The sequence below is a fragment of the Saccopteryx bilineata genome, chromosome 3 (assembly GCF_036850765.1).
Source record: "Saccopteryx bilineata isolate mSacBil1 chromosome 3, mSacBil1_pri_phased_curated, whole genome shotgun sequence".
Classification (NCBI taxonomy): Eukaryota; Metazoa; Chordata; class Mammalia; order Chiroptera; family Emballonuridae; genus Saccopteryx; species Saccopteryx bilineata.
In genome coordinates, this window is record NC_089492.1 from 161,162,639 (window position 1) to 161,188,303 (window position 25,665).

Sequence of the window (25,665 nt, forward strand, 5' to 3'; positions counted from 1 at the left end):
ACTAGCTCTTGAGACAGCAAAATCAGAAAATGCCAGGCCTCTTTAGGGGTAGGCCCAGAATTGGCACGATGCTATTTCTGACATTTTATTGGTGAAAGCAAAGCCTAGCCCAGATTCAATGGCAGGAAAATATAGACTCCACATTTTTTTAAAATGATGATTTATGTATTTTTTTCTTTTTTTGTGACAGAGACAGAGAGAATCAGAGAGAGACAGAGAGAGGAACAGACAGACTGGATGGGAGAGAGACGAGAAGCACCAATTTTTCGTTGCGGAACCCCAGTTTCTCAGTGATAGTTTTCTCATATGTGCCTTGACTGGGGGGCTACAGCAGACCAAGTGACCCCTTGGTCAAGCCAGCGACCTTAAGTTTAAGCTGGTGAGCCTTGCTCAAACCAGATGAGCCCACGCTCAAACTGGTAACCTTGGGGTCTCAAACCTGGGTCCTCTGTGTCCCAGTCTGACACTCTATCCACTGCACCACAGCCTGGTCAGGCTGTAATTTTTTAAAAATAATTTTTTTCTTATTTAGATTTTTATTTATTTATTCATTTTTATTAGAAAGAGAGAAGAGAGAGAGAGAGAGAGAGAGAGAGAGGAAAGAGAGAGAGAGAGAGAGAACAGGGGGAGGAGCAAGCAGCATCAACTCCTGCCTGACCAGGCGGTGGCGCAGTGGATAGAGAGTCGAACTGGGATGCAGAGGACCCAGGTTCGAGACCCCGAGGTCGCCAGCTTGAGCATGGGCTCATCTGGTTTGAACAAAAGCTCACCAGCTTGAGCTCAGGGTCGCTGGCTGAACAAGGGGTTACTTGGTCTGCTGAAGGCCTGCGGTCAAGGCACATATGAGAAAGCAATCAATGAACAACTAAAGTGTTGCAATGCGCAACGAAAAACTAATGACTGATGCTTTACATGAGAACTAGCTCTTGAGATAGCAAAATCAGAAAATGCCAGGCCTCTTTAGGGGTAAGCCCAGAATTAGCACGATGCTATTTCTGATATTTTATTGGTGAAAGCAAAGCCTAGCCCAGATTCAATGGCAGGAAAATATAAACTCACATTTTTTTAAAATGATGATTTATGTATTTTTTTTCTTTTTTGTGACAGAGACAGAGAGAATCAGAGAGAGACAGAGAGAGGAACAGATAGACTGGAAGGGAGAGAGACGAGAAGCACCAGTTCTTTGTTGTGGCACCCCAGTTTCTCAGTCTCTCCATTCTTGTCTGTCCTTGTCTATCCCTCTCTCTGACTCTCTCTCTCTCTCTCTCTCTAAAAAAAAAAAAAAAAAAAAGAAGCATCAACTCCTATATGAGCATTGACCAGGCAAGCCCAGAGTTTTGAACCAGCAACCTCAGCATTCCAGGTTGATGCTTTATCCACTGTGTACCACAGGCCAGGCATATGTAATTTTTAAATTGATTGATTTGAAAGAGAGAGAGAGAGAACTTAGATCTGTTCCTGAATGTGCCCCTGACTAGCACATCAAACCAGCAACCTCTGCGCTTCCGGACAATGCTCTAACCAACCAAGCTATCTGGCTAGAGCAAGACTCCACATCTTGATAGGAGTAACACCATGTGCACATGGGTTTGGGAGAAATTGTTGGTAGCTGGTTTTGGCGACAATTTACCCTACCATTTACCTCAATGAACTTCAGTTTTTTTCCCTTTGGAATGGTTACTCATCTCTGATAGATATAAATACAAGTATATAGATATATATCCCTTAAAGCTAAGGCCCTATATAAATATAACAACTTATGTTGCCTTGGAGGGTGTTGACCTAGAAGGTTTCCAGGGTATTAGTAAAATGAGCATGTTGAATTGTTGGTGTCTTCCAACAATTTCTGTACTGAATATCTATGCTGGTGCTAAGGAAGCAGTACTGACCCACTGGGTGATTTTCTGGGACAAGATTTCTCAGAGATCTGGGTAAGAATGATTTTTGAAGATTCCAAATCAGTCTGAATCTGGGAGAAAATGCACTGGTATTAGGTGTACCAGCTTAGTTTTATCTTGAGACTGAAACTTAAGTTTTGGGAAAAGGGAAAGGTAAAAAGTTAAGAGGAAGAACAGTATGGAGTTCTTCATTCCTACTCCATCATCTGTTCCCCAAGAAGGCATCAATCAAACTCTTCATTTCCTAATAGAAGTAGGAATTTAAACTGCCAACTGAGAGTTATTTGAGGCATAAACAATTACTAAGCATGTCTTGAGTACCCACTGTGTGTTCAACACTATGCCAAGTCCAATGAGTGATGCCAGAGAAAGTCAAGTTACTAGACTTGGTTTCTCTCTAGAAAATTCTAATGGGGTTGGATGAACCAGAACTACATGACATACAGGAGATGTAGCAAGGCAGCAGAGAATAAATGCTGAATAAATAGCACACTTAACATGTCCTAGGAAAATTGGAGAAGATAAAACCCTTTTGGTCAAGGTAGATCAACATGAGGAACACTGGAAAGAGCAGGATGACTATCACCGGTGCAGCACAAAAGGGCACTAGTGAGACTGGGCCAGAAAAACATGTTCTAGTTACTATTGCTGCATAGCAACTCCAAATTTATAGGTTTAAAATAATAATGATAATTTTAGTATCTATGGTTTCTGTGAGATAGGAGTTTGGGAAGGGCTCAGCTGGGTGGTTCTAGGTCAGGATCTCTCATGTGGTTGCAATCAGACAGTGGCTGGAGTTGGGAAAGCTGAGGGCTGCAGAAGCTGGGGACTGGGTGGATACCTCTCACTCTCTTCATATAGACTCTAGGTGTCTCCCTATGATCTCTCCTGTAGGTTAATTTGGGCTTCTGCAGAGGTTAGGTGCGTGGAGAGGGCCAATGTCTTATTTTGGGTTCCCCAGGAAGCTGACTTTGAGAGGGAAACAGCACTCAGAGCATTTATTGGGGGAATGATAGTAGACTCCATAGCTGTGGAAGGGAGAAGGAAGCAGGCGTTAAGCAGCAGGAGAAATTGACTGGTAATGCAGGGATGCTCTGGAATGAATGCCCCTTCAGAGTTTGTCAGAGCAAAGGGAGGTATAACTTTGGGCAAGGCAGTTTTCCTCAGGCGAGATAACTGCCTGCAAGGGCTGACAGCTGAAGGTCATTTTCCAGCAGTACTCTCAGCACTGGGGGGATAGGTCCTTCATTTCTGAGGAAAAATTGGGGTGATGCATCATGGCATTCACCACAGCCCTAGCAGGATCTGTGGCTTTCAGTAGAAGCCATCCTGTAATGACCTGGCCCTGAAGAGGGGGAATAAATATTTCAACCTCACTCTCCTCCAGAGTCCTACTCACCTGACAGGACCCCTCTACCACAGACCAAACCCTGGGAGTCATAGGACTCTGGGGACTTTAACGCCCAGAGTGGGTGGAGAAGGGTGCAGAGTGGATCTGGAAGGGCAACAGAAGATATTCAGCAGCAGAAGATGAGTTTATTTTTTGAATATTAGAGGCATGATGATTTAAATAATACCTTATGGTGGATAAAGGCCATGTTCTGAATCATGCTTACTCCTACTCCTTGTTCCTTTTCTTTCATCCAATTCCTTATTACTTAACCTCATTCTTCACACTACCATTGAAACCCTGCCTCGGCCCTGGCTGATTGGCTCAGGGGTAGAGTGTTGGCCCAGCATGTGGAAGTCCTGGGTTCAATTCCTGGTCAGGGCACACAGGAGAAGTAACCATCTGCTTCTCTACCCCCTACCCCACCTCTCTCTATCTCTTTCTCTTTCTTCCCTTCCCATAGCCATGGCTCAATTGGGGTAAGTTGGCCCTGGATGCTGAGACGCTGTGGCCTTTGCCTCAGGTGCCAAGAATAGCTAGGTTGATGAGCAACAGAGCAGTGGCCCAGATAGGGAGAGCATCACCTGGTAGGGAGCTTGCTGGGTGGGTCCTGGTTGGGGTGCAGGTGGGAGACTGTCTCTGCCTCCTGACCTCTCACTTAAAAACAAACAAAAACCCTGCCTTGTTATTTCAGCTTAAAACATGTTTTAGTTCATGAGTTTGTCTTTTCTCCTGATCACATTTCATTCTTTTATCCATTTAGTTCCATACACCCATCTATTAGCCTGATGATGTTCTTCTTCTGATCCGTAGTCAGATGCGTTATCCATTGCGCCACTGGACCCATACTAATGATGATGTTCTTCTTTATCTAGCTTCGTCCCAGACACCTTTCTTTCTTTGGACCAGCCCAATGGGGAATCGTTCCTCCTCCAGTATCTTATTTATCCCAGCTTGTTGATAAGACTGGAAAGAGGTAAGTTTCAAGGTATTGACATCATGCAGATGAAAGATGATATGATGGTGGGGACAATGGGTATGGGGGGGAGGGCTCACTTTGGTGGATTCCTGTCTATGCTTACTATGATATATTTCTTTTAATTAAAATTTTATTTTTCAATTGCAGTTTACATTCAATATTATTTTGTATTAGTTTCAGGTGTACAGCACAGTGGTTAGACAGTCACACTTTACAAAGTGTTCCCCTAATGCATCAGTTCTCAACCTGTGGGTCACGACCCCGGCGGGGGCCCAACGACCAAAACACAGGGGTCGCCTAAAGCCATTTTTGTATTGTATAATACATATTGTATAATACAAATGTATTATACAATACATTTTTAAATAAAATATGTATTGTATAATAAATATGTATTTCCGATGGCTTTAGGTGACCCCTAATGTTTCCAGAACCCACCTGATACCATGCATAGTTATAATATTATTGATTATATTCCCTCTGCTATACTTTACATCCTGTGACTATTTTGAAACTGCCAATTTGTACTTCTTAATCCTTTCACCTTTTTCTTTTTTCCACTTTTATTTATTGATTTTAGCGAGAGAGGAAGGGAGAAAGAGATAGAAATAGAGAAAGAGAGACAAGAACATCAATCTGTTCCTGTATGCGCACTGACCAGGGATCTAACAGGTAACCTCTGTGCTTAGGGTACGGTGATCCAACCAACAGAGCTATCTGGCCAGGGCTTTTACCTTTTTCACCCAGTTCTCCAAACCCCTTCCCTCTGTCAACCATCACTTTGTTCTCTGTATCTATGAGTCTGTTTCTATTTTGTTTTTTTTTTTCATTTATTTTGTTCTTTAGATTCCACATATAAGTGAAATCATATGGTATTTGTCTATCTCTACTATGGTGTGCTTATGAAGCTACTATCCAGTGGTTAAATGAATTCACGGACTTTCCTCACAGTCATTATTTCCAGCATACTCTCCCATTGTGTCTAATATGTTCTGACACAAAAGCCCTAGCATTTAACCCCAATAATAATTTCTTTCTTGAAACTCATTGGTTTGCAAACTTTTTTTTTTTCTGAATTTACTTCTTTCTTTTCTACCTGCTCTTCAGTGTCTTTGACTATTTTGGTAGACAGTCCCTCTTTCCTCTTTTTCCTTAACCATGTTTTGCTCTCCTTTGCCTGATAGTTTTATTTTATCTATTGTCTGTGGACATCTTATTTTTTTCTCATGGCCTCAACTATCACTTGTATGTGGATGACTCCTAAATTTGAACTCTTTCCCTGAACTCTCTTTGGGATTCCAACCCACAGTTCCAGACTCTATGATGGCTGGTGGGATCAGAACACAGGACTTCTTTCCAAGCTAGTACTAAAATGTGCTTTCAGGTTTCTTTTTAGCCCTTTTTTCCTTCCCTTGTTTTTTAACTCTTCCTTGGACTGTTCTTCATTCTATTTTGGTTCAGTTTTCATATCCTCCTGGCTTCTTTTATCCTGATTAAAACAAGCAAACAAACAACGAACTCTAAGTTGCCTCCTAGAGATGTCATTTTATAAGAAAAGCTCTCCCTCTCTGCCTGTTTTTATCTTCACAAAATGTCCTTTTCAGGGAATTCAAAGATAACACTTAGCAAGGAAAATAGAATGATTTTCTTTTTTTTAAATGTAGTTAATATGCCAAATACAAAATATTTTCATTTCAAATGTAAGACTATTTGAAAAGCTGTGTGCCTCAGTATAGGGGCAGGAGGTGGTGTGGCGAAGTGATGAGTGGTCTGTTTCCAACTTGAAAACTTAAAATAGTAAAAACTGAGCTCTGAGAGGGGCTGGAATAATTCACCTCTTCTTCCCCAAGTCATAGGCAATTTCTTTGGGTATTTATCCTGAGTTTGGTGTAAGGGAATGAAAAGGACAGAATTTAAGCAAGAACTAAGAAAAATTACTCTGAAGTCAAAATATCAAAAAAATCATTCTTATCCCGCTCTTTTCTATCCCACGTCGACCAACTTTAAAAGCACATATTTACCTGCCAATTTCCATGGAAACAAATCAAAAGAAAATTACAACGGAGAGGCATGGCAATACCTTTTCTATGCGAATTGAATGTTTGATTTTCATTAGGCCAGTACTGTCTTTCCTTCGAGGTCTTAGTGTTTATTATAGCAACAACTACCTTATTAACAAATCCTCCAGGGTAGTTTTATTTACAGGTGCCTAACTTAGGTACTTCATTCAACTCTTTCACAATCGTTGTCTCTCATGGTGGAAGTTAAAAATATCATCCTTATCTCGGCTCTGGTTCTGCATCAGAAACGTGACCTCGGCAGGGCAGTGCCATGAAGGATTGCATGCTTTTTTTTTTTTTTAACAGAGACAAAGAGGGAGTCAGAGAGAGGGATAGACAGGGACAGAGAGATGAGAAGCATCAGTCATTAGTTTGTCGTTGAGCATTGCTACACCTTAGTTGTTCATTGATTGCCTTCTCATATGTGCCTTGACCGTGGGCCTTCAGAAGACCGAGTAACTCGATGAGCCCGCGCTCAGGCTGGTGACCTCGGGGTCTCGAACCTGGGTTTTCCAGTCCGACGCTCTATCCACTGCGCCACCACCTGGTAAGGCGGATTGCATGCTTTTTTATGTGATGTGCCTGTTGCTGTGCACCTTGCCTGCAAAGCAGGAACTATACTTTAAAACCGCCAAGAGGGGCGGGCCCGGTGGATCCCAGTCGGGCGGGGAGTCTGTCTGTCTCTCCCTGTTTCCAGCTTCAGAAAAATACAAAAAAAACACACAACAAAAACAAACAAACAAACAAACAAAAACCCGCCAAGAGCCGGTGAATGCCGTGTGTAGAACTGCCAGTCTCACTACTTGGGCACGTAAGAAGGATGCTTTCTTTCTCCTTTTAACAAGAAAAACATAAAGAAAACAAACCAACAAATCCAACAGGCATCAAAACCATCCGAAAGCCTAGCGAAAGCGCGCCAACCACACAAAGAAAAGTAGAGGGGCTACTGGGATTCAAAATAATTTCCCCGGGATGAACACCCTCTTGGACCTATCGGAATTAACTGCGCGCTTGGTTGTAGCTAATAGACACAGCGTTTCTGGCTCAGGTCCGCCCTCAAGGCTGATAGACATTTATGCAGTCCAATGGAATAGTGTGATGTTGAAGAATTAACCAATACATTCGGGAGGTGGGTGGAGTGTAGGCCAGGGGGTTGGCGGTGCGGTGTCATGGAGGCTCAGTCTATCAGCAGCCATTGAAGGGGAAGGAACTGCGGGTGTGTGCATGTACGTGTGTGTGTGTGTGCGCGCGCGCGCGAGTGTGTGGACAAGGAGGTGTTGGCAGCTGAGTTAGTCCAACTCCTTGGACTCCATTTGCTATTCTCTTCTTTCTTCCCCACACCTATCTGGTGGTGGTGGGCATTATATTTGCGTTTCTTTTCATTCATTTCCAAATCTTACAATTTGAGGGTTGTGAGTAGTGGGAGAGGCAGGACAGAAAAACGGAGGAGAGTAGTAGCAGAAGAGCCGGAGGACATGGACATGAAGAAGAGGATTAACCTGGAGTTAAGGAATAGAGCCCCGGAGGAGGTGAGATGACTCAGCCCCCTCCCCTTCCCCATCAGCCCAGTATTTGGAGGGTCGAGTTTCGGGGGGCCTGGGTGGGTATGTAGGAAGAGGTAACGAATTAACCCCTACCTTGGTTTGGAGGGAAACATTTAATTTGAAGTTTTTTTAAGTCATTAAAATCTTTTACTTAAAATGGCGAAGGGTGTAAGTTTCTAGGGGCGTTTTTGTGTTCATGGGGGCTTATCCCCTTTCGCCTTTCTTTGAGTGAGGTGTCCTGGCCTCGGGGGGCGGGAATCAGGGTGTTGGGGGCTGCTGGGCTCCCCGAGTTCCTCTTCGTGGAGGTGGGCGGTGTGGGCGCGACCCCCCAGTCCCACTCGCCCGCAGCCATCGTCGTCTGAGAAGTTAGTCCAACTTTTCTTCAGTGTTGCCAACTCCTGTTTTTTGGGGAGTGCGCCCCAAGTCTCGAGGCCCTGGGCGTCAGACAGCATCGCGCTGGGCGCGGGCTGGGGTCGCTGACGCAGTCGGCGACCACCCGCTGCCGGCAGCGCCCACACCCCCGGGAAGCGCGCGCGCCGACTGCGCCAGGCGGAATCTGGGTCAGCGGCCGGCTCTCCGGCCGCGGATAAATTTGGGGGACTCGTTGCTGTAATTGGAGGTGGAGAGGGTACTCGAGGCATAATCCCCTTCATCTCCCGCGATGTAACGATATTCGGATGTCTTGTCGTGATGGCTGCAACTCCGAATTTGATCCCTGGAGGCGGTTTCACAAAACTCTACAAATGGCTCTTGGGTTTTGTGCTTCAAAGATGGGTTCGGCGGAACTAATGATGCGCGCTTGCTGCTGTCGCCTTAGTTAAAGAGACGGGGTTGGGAGGGGCCTCGCGAGGCGGGTTTGCAGTCAACTTTTTGGGGGTCGGGCAGGAGGCGGTTCCGCCTTTCTGAGGCTGCCTCTGGCTTCACCCAGCCCTTCCCGCCCGGGACGGAGGCGCCAGGGAACGCGGGCTGGAAGGCGACCTCGTTTTCCGTGGGGAGTCCCCGCCCCGTGTGGGGTCGGTCGGAGCGGCAGGTCGCCAGAGCCAGGCTGTGACCAGCCAAGAACCTCATACTTCTGAGCACAGAGGAAAGTGTCTGGAGTCCTGCGTCCTGCGAACTGCGGCCTCTGAGATAAACCCAGGATTGAGAGATAAGGGATATAATTATTTCAGCAGGGGTGGAGGCGGTGCCTGTACATGCTAGCATCAAGGATGAGTAGGGTCGGTCCGGCTGCAGATCTTTCTGTACTTAAAAAAAAAAGTTTGTTTCCCTGAAATTGGCAGGTAAAGGAGGAGGTGACAGCCGCTATTATCAGAGAGAACTGGACGTTTTCTAGGGCCTGCTCATTAGGGGCTTAAGAAAAAGCAAAATAAAACTTTAAAAGCTGTCTACTAGAAGCACACATTTAGAATGCTTTTTTAATTAAGTCTTGGGTTGGAAAAGTAAAATCTCCCCCCTCCCCCCTTCGTTTACCGACCCTCTCGTAGTAATTTCCTTGCCGGCTTTGGCGATTGCCTCTCCTTCCTCCCCTGTGGTGTAATAACGGTCTCTTGTATTTGCATAGCTTTCTACAGTTCACAGAACGCTTTTCCTCTTTGCTATTTCCTTACTCCTTCAGACAAACTGATTAGGTGGATTGTATTCGCGGAGTCTTAGGGCCCTATAGTTATTTACTCAAGTGGAAAACTAGTTTTCTGACACCAAATCTATTAACCCTCCTCAGCTAAGCTAGACCAGGAGTTAGAAGATTTAGAGTGGAGGCACAGTTCTGTCACATTCTGTGTGACACCAAGCAAGTCATTCTCACCCTCTGGGCTATGGCGTCCTCATCTTTAAACAGATCCTAATGCCTTCTCTGCTCACTGAAGTAGTTATGTGTAAGTCATTTTCAAATAGAGAAGGAGGCATTCTTTGTTGCTAATTTTTAGCCCTCAGAATACTTCAAACATTTTGGGAATGGCGAGTCAGAGTCTCCTACTTCTCCCTTAAGATTAAGTCCATTTAGGCCCACCTCAGTAAGTTTTATTCTACAACTCTGACCTAGCAGAGAATCCAGCACTGCCCCTACTTCCCAAGAATGGGAAGAAAGTCACAAAAATGCTACCAAGATGGCAGGGAAAAATAACATTTTGTCAAGGATATATCTACCGCTCTGGGTAATATTGTTTGGCCTTGATATTAGAACAAAAAACTTCTGAAATCTGGGCTCTCAGGAGCTTTCTCATATTTCTTCATGGAGGATAACAAGGTATTTTTGAGTTATGGTGGAATTTATCAACTAAAGATAAGGAAGTTTAAACTGAAAAAGTGAATAAAACAGTTTCCTTTCTTCTCTCTACTCTTTCAGGGCAGCTCGCTTGTACCCTTTCCCAGTAATCTAGGTATCCCCTCATTGCTTAAATACATGCTCTGATTTGAGAGTTCTCACCAGAGCCAGAAACAAATTTTACATAGGACCTTTTTCAAAGGCTATTTATTTATTTTTAATGCATCAGATTTGAAGCAGGTAAACTTCTCAGTCCAAGTTCTCAGTCCGGTTGGCTCAGTGGATGGAGTGTTGGCCTGGTGTGTGGATGTCCGGGTTTGATTCCCAGTCAAGGCACACTGGGGAAACAACCATCTGCTTCTCTCCCCTTTTTCTCTCTCTTCCCCTCCCTCTCTTCCTTCTCTCCCACTTTCCCTCCAGCAGCCAGTGGCCTCAGTTTCAGTGCGGGCCCCAGGTGCTGGGGATGGCTTGGTTGGTCTGAGTGTGTCAGCCTCAGATGCTAAAAATAGCCCAGTTGATTCCAATGTTGGCCCAGAGAGGGGTTGCTGGGGGGATCCCTGCCTGAGTGCCTATGGGAATCTGTCTGTCTTCCTCTCATTAAAGAAAATAGGTTAACTTATAATGATGACTGTAGACTATATTTCATTTTTTTTTCCTTTTTGAGAATGAAAAGGATCTCTGTAAGGGGATTGGTGGTTTTAACATTCACCCAAAATCTTCTGCTAAGCAGACTGCAAACTAAAGAATCATTTTTGTTCTCTTACAGGTGACACAATTAGTCCTTGATAATTGCCACTGTGTCAATGGGGAAATTGAGGGCCTGAATGATACTTTTAAAAAACTAGAGTTTCTGAGTATGGCTAATGTGGAACTAAGTTCACTGGCCCGGCTGCCCAACTTAAATAAACTTCGAAAGGTAAGTTGACATTAGGCATGAAAAGTATCATATTTTGAATGCCAAGGGCTATTATTTCTAGTTTTTGGCCAAATGCAATAACTATTTTGCCTTTTAATTAAAGGTTCTAGTTTCTAGAGGTAAGCAAGAGGGTTATCTACATTTTGCAATCAGCTCTATTTAAAAAAAAGATTTTATTTATTCATTTTAGAGGTGAGAAGAAAGAGAAAGGGGAGGGAGGAGCAGGAAGCATCAACCTCCCATATGTGCCTTGATCAGGCAAACCTGGGGTTTCAAACTGTTGTCCTTAGCATTCCAGGTCAACGTTTTATCCACTGTGCTACCACAGGTCACGCACAATCTGCTGTAATACATTGCTTTTAGACATTTAAATTTAATAATGAAATTGTGTTATAGCATGAATTTGAATTTAACATCTACCAAATGTTTTACTTTGAAACATAAAATTTGGCCCTGGCTGGTTGACTCAGTGGTAAAGTGTTGGCCTGGCATGTGGATGTCCTGGGGTTTGATTCCTGGTTAGGGCACACAGGTGAAGTGACCATCTGCTTTTCCACACCTCCTCCCCTTTCTTCTCTATTTCTCTCTTCTCCTCCAGCATCCATGGCTCAGTTGGAGCAAGTTGACCCTGGGCGGTGAGGATGGTTCCATTGCTTTGCTTCAGGTTCTAAAAATAGCTTGGTTGCCAAGCAATGGAGCAGTGGCCCCTGATGGGCATAGCATTGCTCAGTACAGGGCTTGCCCAGTGGATCCTCTTTGGGGCGAATGCAGGAGTCTGTCTCTCTGCCTCCCCACTTCTCACTTAAGAAAAAAAAAAAGAAACATAAAATCCAACTATTAAACAATTGGAACCAAACCTATGTTAAGAGTCCCCAACTTACAACTTTTTGACTTTATGATGGTGCAAAAACAATATATATACATTCAGTAGAAACTGCACTACCAATTTTGAATTTTGATCCGTTACTGGCTAGCAATAGTGTGGTATGATTCCCTCTCATGATGCTGGGCAGTGTCAATAAGCCAGAGCTCCGAGTCAGCTGTGAGATCACAAGGGTAAATAACTGATATTCTACAGTGTATTTATTAAATGTGTTCGATGATTTTGCCCAACTGTAGGCTAATGTAAGTATTCTGAGCATGTGATAGGCTAGGCTAAGCTATGATGTTTGGTAGGTTAGGTGTATTAAATGCACTTTTTATTTATTTATTTATTTTTGTATTTTTCTGAGGTGAGAAGCCAGGATGGTGGTGCGGGGGGAGAAGGAAGGCAGACAGACTCCCGCATGTGCCTGACCGGGATCCACCCGGCATGCCCACCAGGGGGCGATGCTCTGCCCATCTGGCCTGTTGCTCCTCTGTGGCTGGAGCCATTCTAGTGCCTGAGGCAGAGGCCATGGAGCCATCTTCAGCACCCGGGGCCAACTTTGCTCCCATGGAGCCTTGGCTGCGGGAAGGGAAGAGAGAGATAGAGAGGAATTGAACCTGGGACATCCACATGCAGGGTCGACGGTCTACTGCTGAGCCAACCTGCCAGGGTTAAATGCACTTTTGACTTGCAATATTTTCAACTTATGGTGTTGGTTTTATCTGGATGTAGCTCCATCATTAGTTAAGCATCTCTCTGTACAGGGGTTCTATTATACTATTTGGCGGTTGTAGGTGGAATTTGGAACTGAATTACTTATGACAGTCTTGAAGCCAGAGAGAGTGACAAATGTTTTCTTCAAATTGATATATTTAAAAAATCTTTGATCTATCCTAAGTCTTCACCATTCTCTTTTCTCCCCATGTTCAATATATAGTTGGAACTTAGTGACAATATAATTTCTGGAGGCTTGGAAGTCCTGGCAGAGAAATGTCCTAATCTTACCCATCTAAATTTGAGTGGAAACAAAATCAAAGATCTCACTGCAGTAGAAGCTCTGGTAAGTGGAAAGTTTTGTCTCTGGGCTTGCTTTATTTGGTTTAATTTTTCTGAGATGTGTGTGTGTGTGTGTGTGTGTGTATGTGTATTTCTAAGCAAAAACAAAAATACTGCTCATTTATTTAGACAGATATTTTTGTTTTATTCATAAGTAAAACAAAAGAATATAAATAAGAAGGTTAAAAGGCATACAATAGATATGCTGGATGGAAAAAAGTAAAAGATAGGAAGGTACAATAAAGCTTTAATGTAATCAATTGCTCAAATGAGACACTAATATTTGAAGACTATTGGAAATACTGAAAATTTCAGATGGTTTCTAATTTCCAAAAAACTGCATTTTATATTCATAGTACTTTTAATTAAATTTTAAAAAAATTATTAATCTTTAGAGAGGAAGGGGAAGAGACAGAGAGAGAGAAACATCTATTTGCCATTCCACTTATTTATGCATTCATTGGCTGATTCTTTTTTTTTTCTTTTTTTAACACAGGCATGTGTGTGCATAGGATAGCTATAGAGAGGGAGACAGACCAACAGGAAGGGAGAGAGATAAGAAGCATCAACTCATAGTTGTGGCACTTGAGTTGTTCATTGATTTCTTTTCATGCCTTGAACTGGGGGCTCCAGGAGAGCCAGTGACCACTTGCTCAACCCAGTGACCTTGGGCTTCAAGACAGCGACCATGGGATTATGTCGATGATCCCATTCTCAGGCCAGGGACCCTCTGCTGAAGCTGGTGAGCCTGCACTCAAGCTGGCGACCCCAGGGTTTTGAACTTGGGACCTCAGTGTCCCAAGTTGATGCTCCATCCACTGTGCCACCACTAGTCAGGCCATTGGTTGATTCTTGTATATGCCTTGACCAGGGATTGAACCCACAATCTTGGCATATTGAGACATCACTTTAACCAACCCTGGCCAGGGCCACAGTACTTTGAATAACAATTTTTATTGATATTATCTATTGGAATAAAAATGGAAATTCATACATATCAAATTTTTATCTCTGCTTATTGTGAAGATTATTTATCAATATTTGTCTAATAGTTACATAAATATTTTAATATCAGAGGAGAGGTTATTCTATTGATTTCTGTTTCACTCTTTTGAAACTTCTGAATTTCTTATATGTTGTGATATAGGTCAGCAATTTTAAACTTTTTCATCTCATGGTACACATAAACTAATTACTAAAATTCTGCTGCATAGCAAAAAATATATTTTTTGCTGACCTGACAAAAAAGGTATAATTTTGATTGATTTAAAAATAATAGGGGCCCTGTCTATTTTGTTCAGTGGATAGAGCGTCGGCCCAGTGTATGGACATCCCACATTTGATTCCTGGTCAGGGCGCACAAGAGAGACAACCATCTGCTTCTCTACTCCTTTCTCTCTCCCTTTTCCCTTTTCACAGTCAGTGTCTCAACTGGTTTGAGCGTTGGCCCCAGGTGCTGGGGATAGCTCGGTTGTTCCCAGCATCAAGCCTCAGATGCTAAAAATAGCTCGGTTGATTCCAGCATTGGCCCCAGATGGGGTTTGCTAGGTGGATCCTGGTCAGGGCGCATGCTGGAGTGTGTCTTAACTATCTCCCCTCCTCTCACTTAAAAGAAATATAGTAATTACATACCTTATTGCTTCAAAGTGACTTTTTAAAAAACCAAGTGCTTATAAAGATTTCAGGTACCAAGAATTAACCAATTAAATGCAACCTTATGTGATGTGACCAATAAGATGCAACACCATTATATGGCATATATTTATGGTTAAAGACAGGACATTCACACCTGATGGCTAGTGTTGTGTTGGCTGTTGTCATTTTTCATTTGACAATTTAAGGGAAAAGATGTCAGTGCCCCGGACTAAATAAATAGTCAGGTATTGAATGCTTTTTTAAAAATTGATTTTATATTTTTAAAATTGATTTTAGAGAGACAAAGAGGTAAAGAGAGAAAAACCACTTTGTTGTTTCACTTATGTATGCATATACCTTGTCTGGGGATTGAACCTTGGCGTATGGGGATGATGCTCCAACCAACTGAGCTACCAGGCCAGGGCTTATGTATTACATGTTTTAAAATTTTTTTGTGGCACAGACTGGCCTGTGGTGGCACAGAAGATAGAGCCTCGACCTGAATGCTGAGGTCACTGGGTTTGGGCTTGCTGTGTCAAGGTACATATGGAAGCAATCAGTGAACTAAAACAAAGCAACTATGAATTGATACTTATTCCTCCTACCCTCTGTAAAATCAATCAATACATTTTTTTCTCTTTCTTTTTTTTTTTTGCGGTACACCGGTTGAAAATCACTGATCTAGGTGGTTAATGGTTTCTTTTACTTTAGAGTAAAACATTCAGATAAAATTTTAAATTGGAGAGAAATATATTTTATTATCAACTTCAGGAGTTGAGTATTTGGTCTGAAAATTTCTAGTATTTTCTTAAATCTATTCTTTTTCCTTCTTTCTTGATTATTTTTTGAGTTATTTCATTATTTACTCATTTGTTTACGAATATGAGGAAAGGAAAAGGAGATGAAGTGAAACTAAAAATGGTTGATCTGATTTTTAAAAAGCTTGTGAAGAGGTTGAAATTGTTGAATGTAAGTTTGACTCTGGATTTAAACTAAATATTATTCTTGTTGCTTATTATTGCATTGATTTCAGTCAACAAAATATATTGAGTCCCTACAATAAGTAAAAATGCTAACCTGGAGAAACATCAGTGAACACAACCAAGTTTCTACTCCTGTGGAGTTTGCATGCCAGGGCCTCAGTAAGAGAGTTGGCTGTGTTCAGTATAATAACCCTTCATTATACAATTCTTAAAATTCAAAAACCATTCTCTTGAGTTCAAGTATGTATTTTCTGGTTCATGAATTGAAAAGAAATAACATATTTTAAATCTTGAATGTAAGTTTTTTTTTTATTATTATTTGTTTTTTTTTATTTTTGATTTTTGTATTTTTCTGAAGCTGGAAACGGGGAGAGACAGTCAGACAGACTCCCGCATGCGCCCGACCGGGATCCACCCGGCACGCCCACCAGGGGCGATGCTCTGCCCACCAGGGGGCGATGCTCTGCCCCTCTGGGGCGTCACTCTGCCGCGACCAGAGCCACTCTAGCGCCTGGGGCAGAGGCCAAGGAGCCATCCCCAGCGCCCGGGCCATCTTTGCTCCAATGGAGCCTTGGCTGCGGGAGGGGAAGAGAGAGACAGAGAGGAAGGAGGGGGGGGGGTGGAGAAGCAAATGGGCGCTTCTCCTATGTGCCCTGGCCGGGAATCGAACCCGGGTCCCCCGCATGCCAGGCCGACGCTCTACCGCTGAGCCAACCGGTCAGGGCCTTGAATGTAAGTTTTAATGTTTTACTTTTCCAGCAAAATCTTAAAAATTTGAAAAGTCTTGACTTGTTTAACTGTGAGATCACAACTCTGGAAGATTACAGAGAGAGTATTTTTGAACTGCTGCAGCAAATCACATACTTAGATGGATTTGATCAGGAGGATAACGAAGCACCAGACTCGGGAGCAGAGGATGATGCAGGTAATCATTTGTAATACTCATAAATGTGTCCCGATTCTAGCCTCTGCTCTATCCATGCCAGTTAGAGTGGGCATGGGTATTTAGGTGTAGGGGAAAAAAAAGGTATTAGTAAGACAAGAAACATTTACAAACCCACAACCCTAGTCCTGTATTTCTCTTTTTAGATTTGGTGGAATTTAATGATTATTATATCAGGCTCTATGACATTGTATATCTGTATAAACCACCCAGTAAAAGTGGCATGATTTATTTATTTGTTTGTGTGTCTATTTATTTATTGTTGAATTTTTCTGCAACTTTTAAAGTAGTACTTTACAAAAATCATTTATCACAGTGTTCTGTGTAATAGCCACAAAGTAGAAACAATCTCTGTCAGTCAGTTGACAAATGGAAATACAAAATGTCTATTCATGGATTACTATTCAGTCATAAAAATGAATGAAGTCCTGATATGTGAGTGAAGCTAGAAAACATTCTATAGGTTAAAGAAGCCAGACACAAAAGGCTCCGTATCATATGACTCTCTTTAGATAGAAATGTCTAGAGTAGGCAAATACATACAAAGTAGATGGATGGTTGCCAGGGCTTGGGAAGAGGAGAACGGTGAGTGAACTAATGGATTTAGGGTTTCTTTAGGGGTGGTGAAAAGGTTCTAGAATTAGATGGTGAATATATTATATATTTTTGGATAAATGGGTGACTAACATATAAGATGACAAAACAGCTGTTATTAATAATGGGATACTTTGTTATTTGAAAACAATTTGATGGATAAACAATGTTATAAAATAACATGAGGCCCTGGCCCATTGGTTCAGTGTTAGACCATCTGCCCTGTATGTGCATTTCCCAGGTTTGAGTCCTGGTCAGGGCACACAAGAGAAGCAAACATCTGCTTCTCTACTTCTCCACCCCTCCCCCTGCCCCTTCTCTCTCTTTCTCTCTTTTCTCCTCCCGCAGCCATGGCTTGATTGGTTTGAGTGCATCGGCCCAGGCTCGGTTGGAAGCATGGTCCCAGATGGGCAGAGCATCAGCCCCAGATGGGGGTTGCCGGGTGGATCCTGATTGGGGTGCATGCAGGAGTCTGTCTCTCTTCTCTCCTCCTCTCACTTGGAAAAGAAAAAGAAAAAAAATGACATGAGGGACAAGCAGCTTTTGAAGTGTCCACAAAATAAAACAAACCTCAGTATATGTAATGTTTTGATGAAAATCTGTACATTGAAAAATCTTCAGTATTTAGAAACCATATTTCTCAAATAGTAAATATGGGTGTTATAAAAGAGACATTTAAAAAAATAATATCACCCTGAGATACTGCCTACCCATTGGCTTAAAAGTTTGAAGTGATTGGGGCAAAGGTTAAAAGGATCAACAACATATTATCAAGAAACATGTGCCCAGCCATTTGCACATCTCTTAAAATATTTTTAAAGATGGAGATGAAGATGATGAAGAGGAAGCTGGTCCACCTGAAGGATATGAGGAAGAGGAAGAGGAAGAAGATGATGAGGATGAAGATGAAGATGAAGCCGGCTCAGAATTGGGAGAGGGAGAAGAAGAAGTAGGCCTCTCATACTTAATGCGAGAGGAGATTCAGGTGAACAGACCCTTTTTACATGCACTGAAAAGCTATTATTTAGGCACAGGGCTAAGTACTATAAAAACTAAGTTGTATAGAAATCTAACTTATGGGGGTACATGTGTCTGTCTGCCTGTCATTTTTTTCCATCACTGCCTCCAGTTCATACTAACCAGATGATCATGAACACCTATTGATTTTTACCTTGAAGCTAGCTTTCAAATCCATTTTTCCCTCAGCGGCATGGTATGGTGGAACCATTTTCCAAATGTTTCTGAGCCTTAGTTTCTGCCTTACTAAAACCTAGATTGACCCTGGATGGTTGGCTCAGTGGTACAATGTTGCCCAGCTTGTGGATGTCCTGGTTTCGATTCCCAGCCAGGGCACACAGGAAAGGTGTCCATCTGCTTCTCCATGCCTCCCCCTTTCACTTTTCTCTCTCTCTTCCCCTCCCGCAGCCATGGCTCAATTGGAGCAGGTTGGCCCCAGGAGGATGGCTCCATGGCCTCCATCTCAGACGCTAAGACGGGATGGCTCCCTTGGGAGCATGGCCCCAGATGAGCAGAGCATCGCCCCCTAGTGAGCTTGCCAAGTGGGTCCTGGTTGGGCGTATGCAGGAGTCTGTCTCTCTGCCTCCCCTCCTCTCACTGAATAAAAAAACAAATCCCCCAAATCCACCTCGATTATACTATCTCGTAGAATTAAGGATTTAACAAAATATGTAAAGTATCTAGTTGCTGGCACATTGTAGGCACTCAAGAAAACTTTTCTCTAATTATTTTCTGCTTATGGTTTTGTTGTAGCTTTCTAAATACTCTCTCTGAATACAGCATCACAACAGGTGTATCCTTTGCAGTGCCTGTCTGCGTAGTCTAGGTGCAAATGTGATCCTATCACTAGCCTACTTGAAATCCTTTTCTGTTTCCCTGCTGCCACCAAGACACACAAGACCCATGATTGTTTAGCCCCTACTTCCTTCTCTGGTTTTATCTCCCTTAATACCAAATTAAATTGTCACCTGAAGCTACATATTTGTTGCCTTTCTGTCTGTATATGATGTGAGTAGTATTCTAAAGTACATTTGTTTATCTGAAATGATTTTGTACCCATGCCCTCTGATGAACTTTCTCTTTTCTGAGTAAACATATAGTAAAGCATGTAAAGTACACTAACTTCATGTACAAGTCCATAAACTTTTATGTATGTTTATATTTGTGTAACCACCACATGAATCATGCCTCATGAACTTTTATCTTTAAAAACTCAACTCTGGAGTTGCCTCATTATTAAAGCTTTTTATAATTTTTCATAGACAATCACTCCTTTCTCTGTTACCTTTGAACCTTGATTAAACTTCTATTACCTATAGACACTTTTGTAAAAACTGATTTGGCTGGGACATAGTAAGCTCACAGGAAATGTCAGTTGACTTGAACAAATGATCTTTTCACTCCTGGGCGTTTAGATAAGTTACTTTCTCCTAATGTTAAATTATTGAGTTTTGTTTTCATAGTTTATAATTTAAAATAAGTTTATTATTAAAAATAACATCTTATTTAGACTAGAAATTGTTAGTATTCTCATTTGTTTTTCAATGGCTTTTACATTGGTTAGATAGATGATATCACTGATTAATGATCATTTTTCTCTGAAACCATTGGGAAAATACGGGGCTCAAATTTGTTTGGGGCCTTAGTGAGTTAGGAGCTATATAGTCATGAAGAAGAAAACTTTTAAGTATTTCAAGTATTCACAGAGAAAGGCAACCTATTCAATTTATGTCAGCATATAACTTGAATATTTTCCCCCTAAGTTTTAATTTATTTAGTAAAATAATGAACTTATATTATTTTGTCTTTGGCTTTTTATTTTCTATGCCAATAATTCTTCTTAAGTCTAAATAGTGTTAAGGCCCTGGCCGGTTGGCTCAGTGGTAGAGCGTCGGCCTAGCGTGCGGAGGACCCGGGTTCAATTCCCGGCCAGGGCACACAGGAGAAGCGCCCATTTGCTTCTCCACCCCTCCGCTGCGCTTTCCTCTCTGTCTCTCTCTTCCCCTCCCGCAGCCAAGGCTCCATTGGAGCAAAGATGGCCCGGGCGCTGGGCATGGCTCTGTGGCCTCTGCCTCAGGCGCTAGAGTGGCTCTGGTCGCAACATGGCGACGCCCAGGATGGGCAGAGCATCGCCCCCTGGTGGGCAGAGCATCGCCCCTGCTGGGCGTGCCGGGTGGATCCCAGTCGGGCGCATGCGGGAGTCTGTCTGACTGTCTCTACCTGTTTCCAGCTTCAGAAAAATGGGAAAAAAAATAGTGTTAAGTAACTTAAAAATGACCTTCAGCTAACTGCAAATGTTTATGTTTATCATTTCATTGACTATTGGGGAATATTAAGTAAAAATGACATGGCCAAGTATAGAGCAAGAACCTCTAAGATAATGCATATGATATTAAGTCAGAGTAATACCCAGGTAGCGGGCCAGAAGTTCTCAATTATGATGAGGTAACGTGGTTATTTCAAACGAAGTCTTGTTTTTAGAGACTAAGATACAGGGGAAGCATCAGGGATTACTGGGATTGAAAAAGAAATGAGAAGGAAATAAAAATGGGATTTGATTAGCTATTTTTTGTTCGACTGTTATTTCTATTTCAGCTGCTCTTCAGAGGTAAGAAATTAATATGTACAAAGAAGGACTTTAGGTATAATATATTTCATTAAAAACAGGGAAGGTAGCTTTAGAAGAATTGGGAATTATGGTGCTTTTGTATTATTTGTAGTACAAATGAGGAAACATTTTATTTCCCACTAATTAGGAAGAGACCAGAGTCTTTACAGAGCAAGTTCCTGGTGGTCTAATTGATTTTATGTATATATATTTTAAAGGCTTACAAACATGAATCAACTTATCTAATCATATTTTGTTTAAAACAAAATCCAGAGAAGTAATTAGCTTTTTAGAGTTAGGCTCTAAAAAGTTAGGCTCTAAATTACCAAGGAATAAATGTGATGATTAGTATCTCAAGTGTTTTTAAAAAATTATAAATGTTTAAGCATCTTCCTTTATCATTCCTTGCAGATGTAATATGTTTAAAATGTTTCGTCTCTCTCCTTCCCCCCTTTACTCTCCCTCCCCCTCCTTTCCTCACCTTTCCCCCACCTTTCCTCTTTCTTCTCTAACCCCCTTCTCTTCCTTGCTTTTATTTTTGTCTTTAGTTTGAGGCTGTGGATTCTCCTGATTTTTATTGTGGTTCCTTTTTGTACTATTTGCTACCGCTCATTTCTTCTATTCCCTGTAGCTTGATGGTGTTTTGGTATGGAATGCTTTACAGTGTCTTTGTTAGCTAAATGCTGGAGAAATTGGTTCTGTTTAGTATTTCTAGACACAAATGGGACTGTCAATACTGTGAAAAGTGAGGGTGTCCAAGTTTTCCCTCACTATCTAGCAGTCCTTGACACTTGCCAATTTAAGTAGTTTTAAAGAGCAATAAACTTCTGTGGGATTGGAGGGTTTCTTTTTTTTTTTAACATACAGCTCTCAGCCATTTGGCAGATAGCCAAGAACAAGGCAGTAAGTGTAAAAGGACTCTGAGTAACCAAAATAAAAGACATTTTCTTTGTAGGACATTGTTCATGCTGTTATTCTAAACTTATTTTCTCTTTTATATTTAGTCCTCTGATAAGCTTGCTGATCTATTTTTTTAATCCATAGTAGATTAAAATTGAAATAGTAACACACTGCAAAAGACAAGGCATAAAAACTAGGGAAATTCACAACTCATTTTAAAAATGAGAAAACTGCCTTATATATATTAATAGTCTCTGAAGGAATTGGCAATACTATTAGTATAATGTTCATGATCAAAATGGTAACTGATAATTCAAGAAAAAGGTTTGTTGGGTTTAGCAGAGAATGGTAGAAGAGTGTTCAGTGCACTTTAGAGGTTTGCATCCCAGTTGGCTAAAGTAAAAAAAAAAAAGGTGTTAATGTTTCAAAGCTATGTTGAAATCTTAGCTATCCAGAGCAACTCATTCTGCAAGAGTTATAGATCAAGTTTATTGTGACTTGACATTTGCTATTTTAATATGTAGATTTTTTTTAGACGTAGAAGGAACTTATAGATCTTTCTAGATAAATACTTCCTTTTACTGATTGAAAAACTGGGGTCCAGAGAGATTAAGTAACTTGTTCAATACATTTATCTGTGTTTGGGCCAGGATTCAGGTAATTCCTACTACAAGGTATAAAATCAGACACTGTCCTTGAAAGACAGAAGAATCTTTCCATTATAGTAGTCACCGGGAACATTTGGCTATTAAAATTAATTAAAGTCAGGCCTGACCTGTTGTGGCGCAGTGGATAAAGAGTTGACCTGGAATGCTGAGGTTGCCAGTTTGAAAACCTGTACTTGCCTGGTCAAGGCACATATGGGAGTTGATGCTTCCTGCTCCTCCCCTCTTCTGTCTCTCTCATCTCTAAAATGAATAAATAAAGTCTTAAAAAAATTAAAGTTAAAATTAATTAAAATCCCATAAAATTAAAAATTTACATCAGCATACAACAATATGAATAAAAACAATATGAAGTCTTATTTTTAGAAACTAATAGCCAGGGGAATCATCAGGGGCTACTGAGATTTAAAAAGAAATTAGAAGGAAATAGAAATGGTATTTGAGCCTTACCAGGTGGTGGCACAGTGGATAGAGTCGTCTGACTGGGATGCAGAGGACCCAGGTTCGAAACTCCAAGATCTCCAGCTTGAGTGCGGGCTCACCAGCTTGAGTGTGGGGTCACTGGCTTGAGCATGGAATCATAGACATGACCGTGGTCGCTGGCTTGAGCCTGAAGGTTACCGGCTTGAAGCCCAAGGTCACTGGCTTGAACCCAAGGTTGCTGGCTTGAGCAAGGGGTCATTCGCTCTGCTGTAGCCCCCTGGTCAAGGCACATGAGAAAGCAATCAATGAACAACTAAGGAGCCACATTGAAGAATTGATGCTTCTCATCTCTCTCTCTCCCTTCCTGTCTTTCTGTCCCTATCTGTCCCTCTCGCTGACTGTCAAAAAAAAAAAGGTATTTGATTAGCTATTTTTTGTTTGAATCTTATTCAAACATTGATGTGCATTGGTCACATTTCAAATGCTTAGTAGCCACGTGTGACTAGTGGTTACTGGACTGGACAGCACAGATATTGAACATTTCCATTGTTGCCAAGTTTTGAACATTGCTGGTCTAAAACAGCAATTATATTTTTTGCCCTGCCTGGATAGCTCAGTTGGTTAGAGCATCATCTGGGAGTGTAGAGGTTGCCGGTTCGATCCCCGGCCAGGGCACATATAGGAACAGAATGATGTTCCTGTAACTCTCTCTCTCTCTTTCCCTTCTTCTCTTTCTAAAATAAATTAAAAAAAATTTTTTTAAACAGCTTATTTTCATAAAGCAACTAGATTTAGCTGGGTGTTTAAAAGGTCATTTATAAGTTACACAGAGTTTATCAGAACACAGAATAACCTTAGTTTCTTGTGCTTTGCTGGAATGTATTATGAAACTGAAAAATTTGTGTCATGGCTCTTTTATACTCAAACTGAATATTTAAATTTCAAGGATGAAGAAGATGATGATGACTATGTTGAAGAAGGGGATGAAGAAGAAGAGGGTGAGTTATGTTAGCCATAAAAATATTCTAAAATTAGAGTTATAGCTATTCATGAATTTTAAAGAATGAGTTTATAATTCAAAATGATTACTGATCTCTGATTTTTGCAACATATAGAATGCCTTGAGAGGTATAAAATCTTTTTTAAAGTAATCTCTCGGTATTGATTAATTCCAATGTATAAACAACATAACATTTACTTTCAAAACAGGAATGAAGAAATAATGGATCTTTGAGCTCAATTTATTTTTTTAGGATCTTACATTTTGGAGAAGGTGAAGACTTCTTTAGAAGGGAAGAACACTTGAACTTGATAATTCCCTTTTTAGATCTGCTCTCTGGTACTGTTTACCTCCCCTGGTCGGCAAACTGGCTTGCGAGCCACATGCGGCTCTTTGGCCCCTTGAGTGTGGCTCTTCCACAAAATACACATGCAGGCACTACCTCGATAAGGAATGTACCTACCTATTAATATATAGTTTAAGTTTAAAAAATTTGGCTCTCAAAAGAAATTTCAATTGTTGTACTGTTGATATTTGGCTCTGTTGACTAATGAGTTTGCCAACCACGGAGTCCTAGACCTTTCAAAATAAATGAAGAAATTCACTAAGAATTCCATTAATAGTTTCTTGATCTGTACTTCATGATTTGGCCACCAGAGTGCTTAGCAAGCTGTTATTATTTATGGATTTCTAAGTCTATTAAGTCTGTTCAATATACTGAAATTGAAAAGAAATTCAGAGAGGAAACTTAACCTATATTTTTCTAAGGCCATTAACTTTTCACTAAGATAGAGTAAAAAGTTTGTAACTTAAACACTTTTTTGTTAAAATTAACTATTTTGTACTTTCTCTTTCACTTTTCTTTTAGGAGAAGAAGGTCTTCGAGGGGAAAAGCGGAAACGAGATGCTGAAGATGATGGAGAGGAAGAAGATGACTAGATCATTCTACGACCAGATCCCCAAAGTTACTGGGTGTGCAATTGATCGATCACATCTTTCTTGTTTCTTCATGTACAGTAGCTCTCTCTACAGAAGATAACATGTACCTTTTTATAGGAAAAGTGTGGTTTTACTACTTTTGCCTCATCATTCCAAATAAGATTCACTAGGCTGTTAATGATTATATTGTATGTAGAAAATTTTCATTGACATTGTGAAATTCATTAGCAGTTTATTTAGAATCTTAATTATTCTAATACAAGCTCACTGTATTGGTTATTTTTAGCCCAAAATTAAAACATGATCACTTTTACACAGGCATAGTATGGTGTATTTCATTCATAAGATTTTAAAGTAACTTATGAATTAACTGAGATCAGAGTTATTTACTGAAATTCACAGCTGAAATATGAAATAAAAATAGTCTCATGAATGGTAAGTTGGTTATTTTTTTAAGAGGTGACCCAGAGCTCTGTATTTGGAAAGCAATGACTTTTTTTTTTTTGCTAAGGGTTATTGGATACTTATTTGTCACATGAATAACTTGGACAGTAGGAGCAGAATAGTAAAGGTTTTATTCACCAATATAGTTAATGGCTTTTGGGGAGGTTTCTGAAACCTTTTAATCCAGGTGACTAATAAGATACTAGTTTTGAAGGAATAATTGCTGATAGTAAGTTCAGAGACATGCAGGTAAGCCCTTTGTTCTTCAAGATGAATGAAGATTATGACATGCTACCAGTTGTTTCTTTTGTTTTATTTTTCAGTGTGCAATTTTCATTTTCCTTTCAGCATTTTCCTTATTATCACCTTCCTTGATTCACTCTCTTCCCTCTTCTCAAAAAAAAAAAAAAGTTGGGAAACTTATAGATACCTAGGAAGACCTTTATTTAGTGTTATACCTCAACTACCTTTTCAGACCTGTCTCAGTTTTAAACAAGCTAAGTAAAACAAACTGAGTATTTTCTGAGATATGAATGTTAT

General features: G+C 41.0%; 1 protein-coding gene across 3 annotated transcripts; it reads left to right on the forward strand.

Moving 5' to 3' along the window:
• Nucleotides 1-7,479: 7,479 nt before the first annotated feature.
• Nucleotides 7,480-25,555, forward strand: ANP32E (acidic nuclear phosphoprotein 32 family member E). 3 transcript variants are annotated; one of them, XM_066268063.1, is made up of 7 exons: nucleotides 7,480-7,856; nucleotides 10,901-11,050; nucleotides 12,856-12,978; nucleotides 16,352-16,517; nucleotides 17,951-18,114; nucleotides 23,689-23,740; nucleotides 24,611-25,555. In XM_066268063.1, exons 1-7 carry the CDS (start codon nucleotides 7,803-7,805, stop codon nucleotides 24,679-24,681), a joined length of 780 nt encoding a protein of 259 aa, XP_066124160.1. In that variant the 5' UTR covers nucleotides 7,480-7,802; the 3' UTR covers nucleotides 24,682-25,555. The 3 variants fall into 3 exon arrangements, with proteins under 3 accessions (XP_066124160.1, XP_066124159.1, XP_066124158.1); XM_066268062.1 differs by lacking the exons at nucleotides 16,352-16,517; nucleotides 24,611-25,555 and having other exon boundaries at nucleotides 23,689-23,727; XM_066268061.1 differs by lacking the exons at nucleotides 16,352-16,517; nucleotides 23,689-23,740; nucleotides 24,611-25,555 and adding an exon at nucleotides 18,555-19,382.
• The last annotated feature ends 110 nt before the right edge of the window (nucleotides 25,556-25,665 follow it).

Excerpts from the sequence above, each read along its gene's own strand:
- ANP32E (XM_066268063.1), top strand. The coding sequence starts at position 7,803 with ATGGACATGAAGAAGAGGATTAACCTGGAGTTAAGGAATAGAGCCCCG. Across the intron at positions 7,857-10,900 it reads GGAATAGAGCCCCGGAGGAG|GTGACACAATTAGTCCTTGA; the intron begins GTGAGATGACTC and ends GTTCTCTTACAG. Across the intron at positions 18,115-23,688 it reads TAATGCGAGAGGAGATTCAG|GATGAAGAAGATGATGATGA; the intron begins GTGAACAGACCC and ends TTAAATTTCAAG.